At 51.9% G+C, this 13,424-nt stretch overlaps 1 protein-coding gene and 1 non-coding gene across 4 annotated transcripts; one reads left to right on the top strand and one right to left on the bottom strand.

Moving 5' to 3' along the window:
- Window positions 1-1,309: 1,309 nt before the first annotated feature.
- LOC113627427 (U6atac minor spliceosomal RNA) lies at window positions 1,310-1,440 on the top strand. The gene has a single exon (XR_003435546.1). It is a non-coding gene; the product is annotated as a U6atac minor spliceosomal RNA (small nuclear RNA).
- Window positions 1,441-5,746: 4,306 nt separating this feature from the next.
- Window positions 5,747-13,389, bottom strand: COX4I1 (cytochrome c oxidase subunit 4I1). 3 transcript variants are annotated; one of them, XM_027119066.1, is made up of 5 exons: window positions 13,276-13,389; window positions 12,037-12,110; window positions 7,596-7,763; window positions 6,872-7,003; window positions 5,747-5,989 (listed from the first exon to the last, which is right to left on the bottom strand). In XM_027119066.1, the coding sequence occupies exons 2-5, from the start codon at window positions 12,107-12,109 to the stop codon at window positions 5,853-5,855; spliced, it is 510 nt and encodes a 169-aa protein (XP_026974867.1). In that variant the 5' UTR covers window position 12,110; window positions 13,276-13,389; the 3' UTR covers window positions 5,747-5,852. The 3 variants fall into 3 exon arrangements, with proteins under 3 accessions (XP_026974867.1, XP_026974868.1, XP_026974869.1); XM_027119067.1 differs by having other exon boundaries at window positions 13,301-13,363; XM_027119068.1 differs by lacking the exon at window positions 13,276-13,389 and adding an exon at window positions 13,239-13,257.
- Between the last annotated feature and the right edge of the window lie 35 nt (window positions 13,390-13,424).

Below are 13,424 nucleotides of genomic sequence, written 5' to 3' on the forward strand. Positions count from 1 at the left end.
CAGGGGCAGACAGGAAGCAGACAAGAAGCAGGGGCAGACAGGAAGCAGACAGGAAGCAGACAGGAAGCAGGGGCAGACAGGAAGCAGGGGTAGACAGGAAGCAGACAGCAAGCAGGGGCAGACAGGAAGAGCTCCTTTCTCCTCTAGCCTTCCAGCTCCCTGAGGGCCCCCAGCAGCAGAGGCTATGCCAGCTGGCCAAGCCCAAATGCAGTTTGCAGCATCCTGGCCCCAGCATCAGCCAGTATGGAAGGGTAGGTTTGAAGCCAAGACAGTAACTTACCGGGCACTGTCCATCTCTTAGGCTACTCTGTGACCACGCACGTTTAAGAACCTCCATACAGCATCAGACAACTCTACGACCCCACCAAACAAGATGCAAACGGCCTTCATACAAAGGAAGATGTTCTCACCCTCAGCCCAAAATGAGTCCCAAGAGCCATTGCAGGCATCCCTGGGCCCATGTGACTTGCTCCTTCAATTCAGTCACAGTCTCATCTGAATATTGTTACCTAGGGACTAAAACATAAAATTAACCTCCAACAAACGTGTAGAAAACAATACGGAGAAGAAAGGCAGAAAAGAAAAACGAGTTAATACGCACACAGGCACACACAACAAGCAAGGAAGAAAATACGCCTGGATGCTGCCGTCCTGACTTCTGAACAGTCACGAAGCCATAATTAACATTCTTAACTTCCTTCTTCTGCTCCCATTCTGCTTCCTTCGCCCCTCTCCAGGGCTCAGCTGGTTGAGGTTCTTCACCTATTGGAGTGACCTTCATTCACGTAGGTCATGAATAGGGTCTGAATGCTTGGTGGTCCTGTCTCTTTGTTGTTACTGTGAACTACTGTTTTACGTTGACTTTGACTGTTGGACTTGGAAGATCTAAGTAAGAGGCACCCAGGAGAGTCCCCTGGGTTCTAGCCATAGCTTTCCTCAGCCCCATTATGTAACACAAACCCCATTTCCCATTTATACTCAGGATCACACGTCCCACAGAGTGAGTAACCCTCTTCTCTTTCTGTTGGTCAGCGGCATGAGAAGCCCATCCAGTCTTGGCGAACTCAATCTCCAGCTCATGGGAGCCCACTGTGGCGTCTCCTGGTGGAAGCGTTCATTCATTCCCTAAGGAATCAGACCTCCACACCAACAGAGAGTGTTCACAAATGGGAAACAAAGACCCTGTCGATGTGTTATTAGGTGTAACTGTGAAAGGAGACACTCCCCTTTCCACCTCGGATCCCTGGCCCATGTATTCAGTCTAAGAGAGAAAGAGAGAACCACACACTGGTCCCTGATTAAAAGCATCATTTCGTATGAAAGGAAAGAAAGTTAGCATTCTCCTTGACGAGGATGGAAAATGCCCTTGGGTCTCACGACATGCAGACAGTTAAAGCATTGCTACCTACTTCCTGGCTCTTCCCACTTCTAGGTATATTCCCAAAGAATCGAGAGCTGAGACTCAAACAAATTTGGTACGCCCATGTTCGTACCAGCATTACTCACAACAGCCGAAGAAAACAACCCAAATGTCCCTCACAGGACACAGGGATACAAAGAATGAGGTGTATACGTATAATGGAAAATTATTCGACCTTAAAAAAGAAAGGAGGAAACTCTGACATATGCTACAACATGAACAAACCTTGAGGTCATTATGTTGAGTGAAATAAGTCATACACACAAGGCCACACACAGTATGATTCCAGTTACATGAGGTTCATCGCGTCTGCAAATTCATACAGAGAGTAGAAGAGCAGTTACCAGGGGCTGGGGGAGGGGAGAATGGGGAGCTACGGTTTAACAGGTATGGAATTTTCAGTTTGGGATGATGGAAGTTCTGGAGATGGCGAGCGATGATGGCTGTACAACAATGCAAAGGTACCTAATGCCATTGACCTACACACTTAAAAATGGTTAAAACGGTGAATTTCATGCTACATATATTCTCCCACAATGCAAAACTGATATAAAAAAGGCATATACTGCATCCTGTAAGATAGAATCCCATTCCCTGAGAGCGTTATCGCCCAAGTGCCCACCACTGAGTGCTCAGAAGTCCGCTGCCTCTAGGTGAGGGGTAGCGGGACCAGTGAGCCCGCTGATGCACGAAGGAAGTCCACCGGTGCCGTGCTGGGGCTTCTCAATGGTCTCCGCCATTGGCAGGTTAGGTACACGACATCCGTGGCCGGCAGGTCAGCCTCGGGGAAAGGAAGTCTAGGTTATGGGGCCTGCACGGCCTCCATCCCTGCCACCACGGCGGCTTAGTTCACGGACCCACTGAACACACACACACTGACGTGCTGGGGGGAGAGCCGGCCAACAACCCCCACTCTTGTTGGCTGCTTCTATCCCTGAGCGTTGCTCGCGCTTCCCTGTTTCCTTGTGTGTCTCAGGACCCAGACATTGAAATATGTTGGACAGACGTTAATCCATTGTCGAAGCTGAAGTTCGCTTTCCTGAACTTCTAGAAGGAGGTGTGGTTCAGGATAACGTTTCTAATTTCACAAGGTTGTTTTCATTTGGGGTTGAAAAATATGGCAACTGGCCTTCTGAGATCTGGGGCCTGTCTTCAGTTCCTCCACACATATCTGGGGTTCACCTTTCCTTCAGCCCTGCCGTCCCTGCCCTGGTCAGTCTGATCCCACTCTCAGCAATTTCACTGCAGTGTGGGTCCCCGTCTCAGAGGTCAGCCCAGGAGGGTCAGTGTCAGGACTGAGAGTACTCCTGCCCCCTGGACCTTACTGAGGGCCCCCAGCATTCGCCCGTTGTTGGACCTGACAACCCTCCCAGCTTCATCAGCTGGTCCCACCACACCTCCTCCCTGGCAAAATCCTTGGCTACCCCGGGGTCTCAGCTCTCAGGTCCATCAGCTGTCCCTGCTTCCCTCTGCTTCCCCTGGCACCAAAGCGGATACTGTGCAGGGCTTGTGGCCGTGCTTGATCTGCCCCCACCCATCTGTACTTCGGGGGATCACGGGGGTCGGTTCATAGTAATATCTCCTCACCTCATTTTTTGGTATTATCAACAGGGTTTTTGGTTTTGCTCTCTAGTTACCACTTCTATGCGGGGTTTCACAGAAATTCAAAAAGTACGCCACCACAGCCTTCACCTCCCCAGAATGCGCCCCCGCAAAGTGGTCATGGTCACTTTTATTGTCGTAGGCAACCAGTGTTTGGGTGGATCTGCCCTCATGGTTTCCAATCCCTTTGCTCCCCCTTCTTGCTTATAGCTCACTCCTTCCGAGTTTTCTCCTTCCTGGATTATGTCCTTCAGCGCTTCTGCCAGCAAAGGCCTGTTGGTAATCAATACTCCTCATGTTCGCCTGTGAATATCTTTATTTTTTCCCTCGCTCTTGCTTAATAGTTGAGCTGACTTTATCATTCTAGTTGAAACTATGGTTCCACTGCCTTCTGGCATCTAGGGTTGCGTTTGATACGTCTGCTGTTACTTGTTCCTTTGTACATAATGATTTTTAAGCTCTACAGGGTAGAAAGCTGCCAGCCGGTAACAAGGTGAGCGCTGACTGACAGGCAAAAATAAGAAGAGTAGAAAAGGATGAAACACACTTTAAACGGCAAGGAGCTCTCCACGCGTCAGGTGAGAGCCAGCAGCCCAGCAGGGCCTTGCAACGCTCCCAGGTAGAGTCCAAGCCTGGGCTGGTCAGGGACCCCCCCACTCTGAAGAATCTCCACTCCTGGGGGGGACAGGGACCCTCTGGCCTCCGGGGAGCTAAGCTGGTGGTTGTCCCGTCAGCCTTCTTGGTGTTTCTCCAAGTCCTGCCCCAACTTCATGTTACACAAGGAACCACAACAGTCTCCCCAGATACCCTGGGAGGGGCAGGGTGAGTGCCCTGTCTGCGGCTACATGAGCACACCCCCCAAGAGAGCTCAGCCTGCCCTCTCTCCTGGGCCCCCATGCTCTCCACACCCTTCCCCTCCTCCCTCACATGGGCTCAGCCCCACGGGTCATCTTTCAGGTCCTCGAACCGAGTGAGCTCCGTCCTCAGGGCCTTCGTCCGCGGTCCTTCGAGCATGACTGTCTCCACCCGTGCCCCCTCGTCCCTGCCTCTGCTCAAGGGTGGGCGAGAGTCATCAAGTCTCAGCTCAAGGGCTACCTCCTCGGGGACGTCTCCCACCACCGACCTCGAATTTTTCCCACCCCCAGCTGAAACCCCCCCTCCATCACCACCCTGAGCCCTCTCGAACCCTCTAATTACGTTGTCCGTTGTTTCACTCGTCCTCGGTGCTCCTGGGAGCCCCAATGGTGAGCCCCAAGGGTCGTGTTCACTGTTACTCTCACAACATGTAGACCATGCATAAGTGCTCAGTAGACCTCCAGCTTAAGGATGGTGGGCTGGATCGAGCATTCATTGTTTCCTCCTCAATTTCCACGAAAATGGCAGTAAAGGGATTTTTTTTTTTTTTAAGGCATAGACCCACAAAGACAGAGAGACAGAAGAGGACAACAGTCTCATCTTGGAAGCTGACGCTGAGGTACAGGAGGCCATCCTCTGAGCAAGTGCAAGAGTGGTTCCGACGTGGCCGGGGGAAGCCCCCAGGCTCAGGGAGACTCCATGTGAAGCCACTCCGGGGCAGCAGCAATCCCGGGGTCAGTCTCCAGCACCCCCGACTCCCACTCAGGCAGAGCCCTCGGCCTCTAGCTGCATTCAGCTCCACCACCCAACCCGGGAAGGGCCCCTTCCTCTTGGGGTCGTTCTGGGGAGTGAGACGGTGAGCGCCTGGCCCATGGCAGGGGACCCACCAGTGATCATTCAAGGGTCAGAACTCCAGCCCCACCACAGGAGCCCTCGCTGGCAAGGAGCTGAAAATGGCGCTGCCCGAGGGAGGTCCAAGCCACCCAGAGCCACACTGGTCCTCACAGCCAGGCTCGCACCCCACAGCTCCCGGCCCTTCCTCTCCCCCCAGACGGCCCCCCGGGGAGGCAGCTGGCCCTTGAGAACAAGCCAGCAAGGCCATTTCCAGAGCAGCGGGAGATACTGCGATCAGGGGCTACAGTTCACCTGCCCCTCCTGTTACACTGGTTGGTTCAAGCCCTCTCACAAGCCTATCTGAGGCCAACTTCCTGTGATATTCCTCTGGTCGAGCTCTAGGGACCAACTTCCCTTCCCAGTCACAGCTCCCCCCGACCCACCCCTGCACCGATGCTGCTGGGAGACCCCTCTGCACCAGCTCTATTCTGGAATCTGTTCTGCTTCCCTACGCAGGGGCTCCAGGACCCAGGGAAGGGAACGGACGTTAGAGCAAGGGGAGAGAACCACAGGATAGACGGAGAAGCCCCCACAGGACGCCTGCCGAGGGCTCGGGCAGGGCTCCTTAACTCCTGCCCGGCCTACGACTGGCTTCGCTGTTGCTTCTTAGATTAAAAAAAGGCAGGAGCGCTGAACTCGGTCTGCCCTTCCCAATCTCGTGGTCACACACTCCAACCAACACTCACAATTTCAAGGGGAGAGACAGTCCCAGGAGAAAAGCGACCACGGTGAGGTCTGTCAGTCTGGCTACTGTGATGGGGATTTCACTCTCATAAAAATCTCTTGTCAAAACATCCCATGCCACAGCACTGTATATTTTTAGTTTTTATATGCTATTCCCTAATAAAACTTATTTTTGCCAGTTCATTTATACCCAAAGTGTACTTAATACGGACACCTGAGAGAAACTTACTGTGTTTCGAACGACGCTTTCACTTCCTTCAGTTATCATCAAAGAAGCAGCCACGAGGACGTCACGTAAACTGCTCGTTTATTAGCACTGGTACTGGGAAAGAACGCTCCCGTAAGCGTGCGGGGCTGCAGGGAGGTGACGGGGGGCTCCAGCGTGCGAACGCGGCCCTCACTTCTTCCACTCGCTCCTGTCGTAGTCCCACTTGGCTGAGAAGCCCTGGACCGGGGCCACCTTCATGTCGAGCATCCTCTTGGTCTGCTTGGCCACCCACTCCTCCTCGAAGGTGTGCGGGACGGGGCCGTACACTGCAGTCCAAAACAACTTCGTGAGGCAACGCTGTCCTGACCAGGCGTTTCCAAGCCAACGCGCTACACGGGGGAGGCCTTCCCCCATCTCACTGGCAACCCGAGCAGCACAGTCATCTGCCACTTGACAGCCACACACAGGCGAACACACTGATTTCGAATCCTGGGCACTGACAACTCAGTATTTCCAAATTATTCCTTCGTTTGTAAAAGCACGCAATAAAATACTTAAGCTAAAAGCAGAGCGTCCTCTCTCCAGGATACAGACAATGGGTCTACAGGCAAGCACAGAGCACAAACAGAACGAAAGGTGACGCGGGGGAAGAGCAGAGGGTCACAGGTGTGTCACCGACCCGCGTCCACAGGCAGGCCACAAACACAGGATCACACCTGCTCAGCACGGGAAGATACCTGCTCGGCTGGACAGAGAGAACGCAGGACAGGCAGCACCAGAACAAGCACACAGGCAGCGCAACGCTGGCCGGGCGGAAACTGCTAGGTGACCCAGAACTCTGGTTACTGAGCTGCAGTCCCCGACGGCAGAAGCAGCCCTTGACGCGTAAACGTTCCCTTCTCCTTGAGCTAACCTCCACTACTCCTTCTTCTGACAACTGACTGGCGAGCAGAGAAAGCACTACTGGATACGTGGCGGGCCGCACAAAGGAAGCCGTTCGTGACCGAGCGTGGCCCGCTCAGAATAAAGCAGACTCTGCTTACACCACTTCCGTTCACGTGAGCCAGTCTCTCAAACCCGGTACACAAGCTGGGGATGGAGCCCAGGACGGAAGCGCCGATTTTGTGTGGAGGCCCCATGGCCCACTCTTGGGCACCGAAAGATGCAGCCGTTCCGGGTACACGGCCCCTTCTCTCCCCGCCACTCACCGTACAGCTTCTCCCAGATGAGGATGAGACCAGTGAAGCCGATGAAGAACATGGCTGCGCCCACAACCGTCTTCCACTCGTTTGTGCTCCTGTTCATTTCTGCGAAGCTCTCCTTGAACTTGAGGCGGTACACTGGGGACAGAAAGGACAGCGCTGCAGGCGCAGAGGGCCATGGGGACCGACAGCCCCTCCGCAGCGCGGGGCTCCATCACTCCTCCCCACAACACGGGGGCGGCAAACATACAGCTAGGAACACAACACAGGCCTGAGGCCCGGACGCACCCACGCACACATAAGGGGGAAGGAAGGAGATGCATGAAGTTACGGAGTTTACTCTGGGCACAAAAAGGCAGTGAAATTCCTTCTCCTTTAGATTAAGGTTTAAGGGTCTTTTTAAGCCCATAACACTTTCACGCCTCTTTCCTACCTGACAGCGAAATTTCGCTGATCTTCCATCAATAATTTACAGCCAACCCAGTCCCACCCAGGGAGGCCCCGAGAAGCTACTCTCATACGCTAAGCCCTCCGCAGAGCCCTGCATCCTTGTTCCTGCTCCTCCCCGGGGGCGCTGGAGCCAACAAGCCTGGACAAAGGGGCCTGGGCCCTGGACAGCCCCACAGAGCCACAGGAACCCACCCTCCCCAGCACGCTGCGCTCTGAGCAGCAGCCCAGGACCAGAATTCTCGGCCAACGCAAGCTGCCCTTGCTTCCCTTCAATACCCACATTCCACTTTCTCATCGATGGAGAGGCTGCTCCAGGAGGCCTTCTCCTTCTCCTTCAAGGCCTTCTGGCTGGCAGAAAGGCTCCTGACGTGGGCCACATCGGGCAAGGGGTAGTCACGCCGGTCGACGTAATTCGGGAGAGCATAGTCTTCACTCTTCACAACACTTCCTAAAACATGCATTGGATAAATATTTGAAAATTCACATGGGTTCAGAGTTACAAACAGGGCGGTGCTTCTAAAAACCAAAGTAAGTACGTGTATGTGCACCCTGAAAATTTCAGTTACCCCAGGGGCTGTGGCCACCATTCCAAATAGCCACAGGACTGTCACGTGCAACAGGGAGCAGGCCTGTCCCGAGGGGCCCAGACGGCACAGTGAGGCTGGCAGATGGGTAACAGCAGCGCTCTTCATCACAGCAAAACAAAAACCTGCCAGGGGCCTCACTAACAAGGCGGCACTTCCAGCAACGACCAGTGTTCATGTAGAGCTCAGAGGGGGCGCTCAGGTTCCCTGGACTGGACTGCAGACCGGACTAAGTGAAGGCCCTTCTGCAAGGGACTCCAACTAATAGGGAAGAACAAAAACAATATACAACTCATGAAAAGGGCTTCCCTGGTGGCGCAGTGGTTGGGAGTCCGCCTGCCGATGCAGGGGACACGGGTTCGTGCCCCGGTCCGGGAAGATCCCACATGCCGCGGAGCGGCTGGGCCCGTGAGCCATGGCCGCTGAGCCTGCGCGTCCGGAGCCTGTGCTCCGCAACGGGAGAGGCCACAGCAGTGAGAGGCCCGCGTACCGCAAAAAACAAAAAAAAAAACTCATGAAAGAAACAAGGTTCAAAGTTCAGAAAGAAAGATGTATGAAAAGCTGGTTACTGCACCCCTGCTTATTACAGCAAAGTACCAAACAACCTGTGTCCAACCAAGGACGCACTAAGAAGCTGTGCTCCTTAGAAGCACGCCATCATGGAGCCATTTGGCCTGTTCAACGACGGTACACCAAGCACCTACTGTATGCCAAGCGTGGCTCCAACCTGGGGTGATCAGTGAACAACGCAAACATTCCTGCCTACCAGTGTCAACGTGCTAGAAGTGGGAATCAAACAATAAACTACAGAGCATGTTGGGAAATGAGAGATCTGGAAAAAAAAGAAAAAGGCAAGCAGAGGAAGGGAACCAGTGGTACATGCATGGCAGGAAACAAGTTACAACAGTACAATGAATGACAGAGATCCATGTGCCCAAAATGGAAAGACCACTGTGTACCTGCCAAGTCACAGAACACTATCAGGGTTATGTTTTCTTTTTAAAAAGCTAAGTTACATGTAGATACTCACAGGTATGTGTAACTAAACACACAAAACCCCTGGCAAGTTAAACCCAAGCTGTTATCAGTGGAAAGAGGAGAGGACAAAAATGATGATTCTGCTCAAAAAGTGAGAAATTTTAGTGCCTTCACGTGGGTGTGTCCCCATGTATTCTTCCAGTAGAGAGGAAAAAAGTTCAGACAGCAGGGAAAAAAAGGAATAGCTTCAATTTTATTTAGGGTTTTCCCTCTGCAAAAAGCTGTGTTCAATTCTACCCTACATCTGCAAGAAAATGTTGTGTTCCAAACTGATTTAGAGGTATGAAGTCCTGCAAAAATGCTTCACCTCTATTTAGCTTAGTCCCAATGATTAAAATCTCCCAAACACGTTAACAGTAGTGAAATAAAACCTTGAGTCTTAAAGCAGTAAAGTTTCTCTAGGTGCGTATCTGTGACTTGCAAATGCCTAGCGTACTTATATATTTATACCCGACCTTATCCCAAAAGGATGTGAGATGAAAATGGCTAGAATTACCTTCCAATTTAAAAACTCTCAAAATGATGAGTGGAGTACAAAGCACTCAGGTTACACATGAGTTATTAAAAATAGATGCTAACTGGGGTCATGAGAATGTTCTACAATTGACTGCGTGATATGGCACAACTCAGTGAATAAACTAAAAAAACGACTCAAGTGCACCCTTTAGTGGGGGAATGTGTTATGTAAATTCCATCTCAATAAAGCTGTTATAAAGACGTAAATGCTCATAACCTTCAAGCACTCTAAGCATGAAATTGCACTTTCTAGAACAAGAATGGCCAATCCGTGCTCTCAGGGCTGCCAAGGGCTCTTCAGCAGTTTGGGCCTGGTCCCCAGTAAGTGGGGGCGGGGAGGGGAGTGCGGAGCACAGACACGTAAAGGTTAACACACCAAGCATTCCTGTTAAAGAGAGAAAAGCAAAGACGTTGCATTCTAGTGCAGGTTTTAGCATGTGTATCCTCAAACTGGATGGATTTTGGGGAGCCTCTGCTGAGGCAATCTGGTGAATCTAAGCTCCCCTCTCAATCAGACGTGTCACCACACAAATATCCGAACTTCCCACAAGGGCTACCAATGGCGCTCCAGACTGTGCTGTTTTACGTGGAGAACCGGTTCATGTATTCGTGTGCGACTTGTACAACTAAAACTCTAAAATTAAAGGACGAGACTTGTCTAATGGACTGCAGTTCTCTCCACCTGCCTACCGTGTGCTGGAGACGCGGCAATGAACAAGCCCGGTAGGGTCCCTGGCCTCCAAAGCTGGTGCTCTAGAAGCAGACGACACTCAAACTACCCCAAATCCACAGTCTCTACGGAAGCACAAAGCAAGGTAAGGCAGGACAGGTGGTCAGGAAAGGCTGTTCTAAAATAACACCTGCACGGAGGGTGATGATTCGAAAGAAGCAACCGTCCACACCTGTGGAGCTGAGGCAGGAGGGGCCCGCGCGGGGCATCTGGGGAACAGCACACCCGTGCGGGCTGGGAGCCTGAGCCCACAGGAAGGGCTGGTGTGGGCTGCTCTCTGCCGCTCTGGGTCTGACATGACGAGACCAGAGAGACTGGGCGCTGTTCGTACTCCAGGCACAAGAAGCCAGCAGGGACTTCAAGAAGGGACTGACTAGATCCGACCTCCTCTGCCTAACGCAATACCCTAAGAATAAGTCACGGCCAGTGCCACCGAGGGAGGTTTGAGTTGACTTCTTACAGAAGATCCGAACGACCAAAGGGACATGAAAGAACTCCTGGGGGTGACGGAAGTATTGTATGTCCTGACAGAGGTCATTGTTACACAACTGTGTGAGTGTACCTAAATCCATAGAAACGTAACACCTAGAAAAGATAAATTTTCCTTTCTGTAAATTATACTACCAACTAAACTAAGCAAACAAACTAAAAGCTAAGGAAATACGTTAGCAAAACCAAAATGGAAACAAAATGTAATTTCTGTCCTACGTGACTTGCCAGGCTTTTAGTGAAGGAGTGCTTCTTTCTGCGTGTATTAACTAAACAACTAATTTTTTTCATTACCTAGTCATTTAAATTACATATTTCAATAATACTCTTACTAATATGATCTGTTTTAGAGTCTATGTCCATCGTGTTACCCTGAGCAATACCAGCAATATAGAGAAACGTAAGACAACAGTACTGCCAATTAAAGGACACAATTTTAAGGAAAAATTCACACACAAGCAACTCAGGCAACAGCTTTTGAGCCCCTGGATACATAAGCCTTGCTCTCTGACTTTATCACCCACCACTCAAGCCTTGCCCTCGACCCCTCAGTAACACAACCTGCCATGCTGACTTGCATTTCCTCCTTCTGCTTGTTCTCCCTCCGACTGGAATGCTGAGGTTAAACCTACTAGCCCTTCAGCAGAGCAAGGCCTCTCCTCTAGAAGCCTCCCCTGTACCCCAGAGGCCAGGCTAAATGTTCCTCCTCAGGGTCCCTCTCTTACTGAAACGCTGCCTTCATGTATCTTCCCTCTCCAGACTGCAAACAGCCTTGGGGAGTGATTTCGTATCTCATATTCTTTTATTCTAAGTGCCTAACAGTGACAAGTACAAAGAAGCGCTTGATAAATGCAAAACTAACCTCGCTATGTGCCAGGCACTGCACTAAGCTGCTTACATATATTCCAGGTGAGAAAACAGATTCCTAAACTTGAGTAACTAGTCCAAGGTAGAAATGAGATTGAACCCAGTTCAGGCGAGGAACTCCAAGCTCCTTCCCTTCCATTGTCCCAATAATGTAAACCATGTTCAAGGTAAGTGGCTGGGAGTTTTGTCGGAGGGAGAGAGTGTTAAAGTCAGGTATAGTGGGGATCTCTTAAAAGGGGTGGAACTTGAACTTGAACCTGAAAATATGGGAAGGGAAGGAAAAGGGGGAAAATACCAGTCTAAGCAAAGACTCAGACCAGAATTCAATATGATTCATAAATAACTCTCTAATCTAGAAGTATGCCCCATTAACATATTTATACCTCCCCTCAAGTTTCAACAGCGTGATCAGGATCTTAGCCATCTCAGCCCTCTGTGTTTGAAACTCCAGCACAGGGCCTTAAACAGAGCAGAGCACAAAGAAAAGTTACACTTACCGTGTGCCCGTACACACACCGAAGTGGAAATTGCTCGCTTGCCAATTAGGCTAAATACTCTGGTAGCCAACATTCTGAAAGACAAAAACGTACCTTCCCTATGAATAAGCGTAAACACCTATTAGGAATGATTCCTTTTTGCCCCAATGCATTTTGGAAGTCAATGCAATTCTTTTCTCTTCTTCTCCCCCCTAACATAACTGATCCCTTCTTCATTACTGACTCTGAATTCACAAATTAACCTACGATGAGATTTTTTTTCTCAGCAGTCAGCACGTCTTAACGGAGCTTCATTATAAACCAAGCACCATATGTATGCACTTAAGGCAATTCGGAGAAAACTGGGTTTTTGGGTTATTTTGCATATCGTTTCTCTGCTTTTGTCTTTTAAACATTAGCTTTCTTACAAAGCAAAGAGAAAAATATTTTTAAAGGAGACTCTGGAAAAGCTAGAATGTGCTATGATGGGCTCCATTGTTCAGAGAAAAAAAGTCAACAGTTCAAAGGGACGGTGGCACGCACTGCATTCATTATTTGGTTTAAGACCTAATGTGTGCACAAGACAGGAAGGGGAAACCCGGGAGAAAGGCTGCAAACAGGGCCCTGGGCCACTTCCAAACCCTGCTGGACAACGAATGACCTGGATGACCCCCCTCTCACCTGGGCCTTCACTGAATCATGCCTAGCTCCCCTACCTCCCCCTCCCTTAAAACTGGACGTTTCAGCGGACCCCACCGATGACGAAAAGGATGCCAAACGCATTCAGAAAATACCCATTACGGGCAGAAGCATGACAATCAGGGCTGAACTCGTTCCCGTTTCCCTTGTTTTCTCCACCTGCCTGGCCCGCGCGTGGGCGGACGCCGAACGCCTGCCCCTGAGCCCCGTTACACCCGGGGCAGTGGCGCAGCACCGTCTGAAGGGGTGGCCGGGAGCCCGCAAAGCGACCTGCCCTAGGGTGCGCGCCCGCGGCCAGCGGACGCTCCAAGGTCAGAGCCGAAGCCAGCCCGCGGCCGCGGCAGCGCAGGCGAGGACCGGCCGATGCTTCTGGGAGGCACAGAGACCGCCACCGGGCAGCTCCGGAGCCCGGAGCCCCCGCCGGCCGGCCTCAATGTCACCGGGACCGGAGGCCCAGCGCCGGTTCCTGCTGGCGCCGCGCGGCGCGCACGCAGGCCCGGCGGCTCCCTGCGCCCGACCCTCACCAGCCTCGCGACGCAGACCGGTCGCCGGCCGCCTCACCTGCCGCCGGCCAGCCGCTGCTCACCTTGCCAGCCAACGACCGCCCTCTACGCCCCGGGTACTCACGACCGGAAGAGAACGAGGCCGCGCCGCGGAGCACCACGGGATCGAGGAGGACCCCACCCCGCGCCCGACCGCACAGGAGGTCA

The sequence above is a fragment of the Aethalodelphis obliquidens genome, unplaced genomic scaffold, assembly GCF_003676395.1.
Source record: "Aethalodelphis obliquidens isolate GAN/ISIS:26980383/991018 unplaced genomic scaffold, ASM367639v1 scaffold20, whole genome shotgun sequence".
Classification (NCBI taxonomy): domain Eukaryota; kingdom Metazoa; phylum Chordata; class Mammalia; order Artiodactyla; family Delphinidae; genus Aethalodelphis; species Aethalodelphis obliquidens.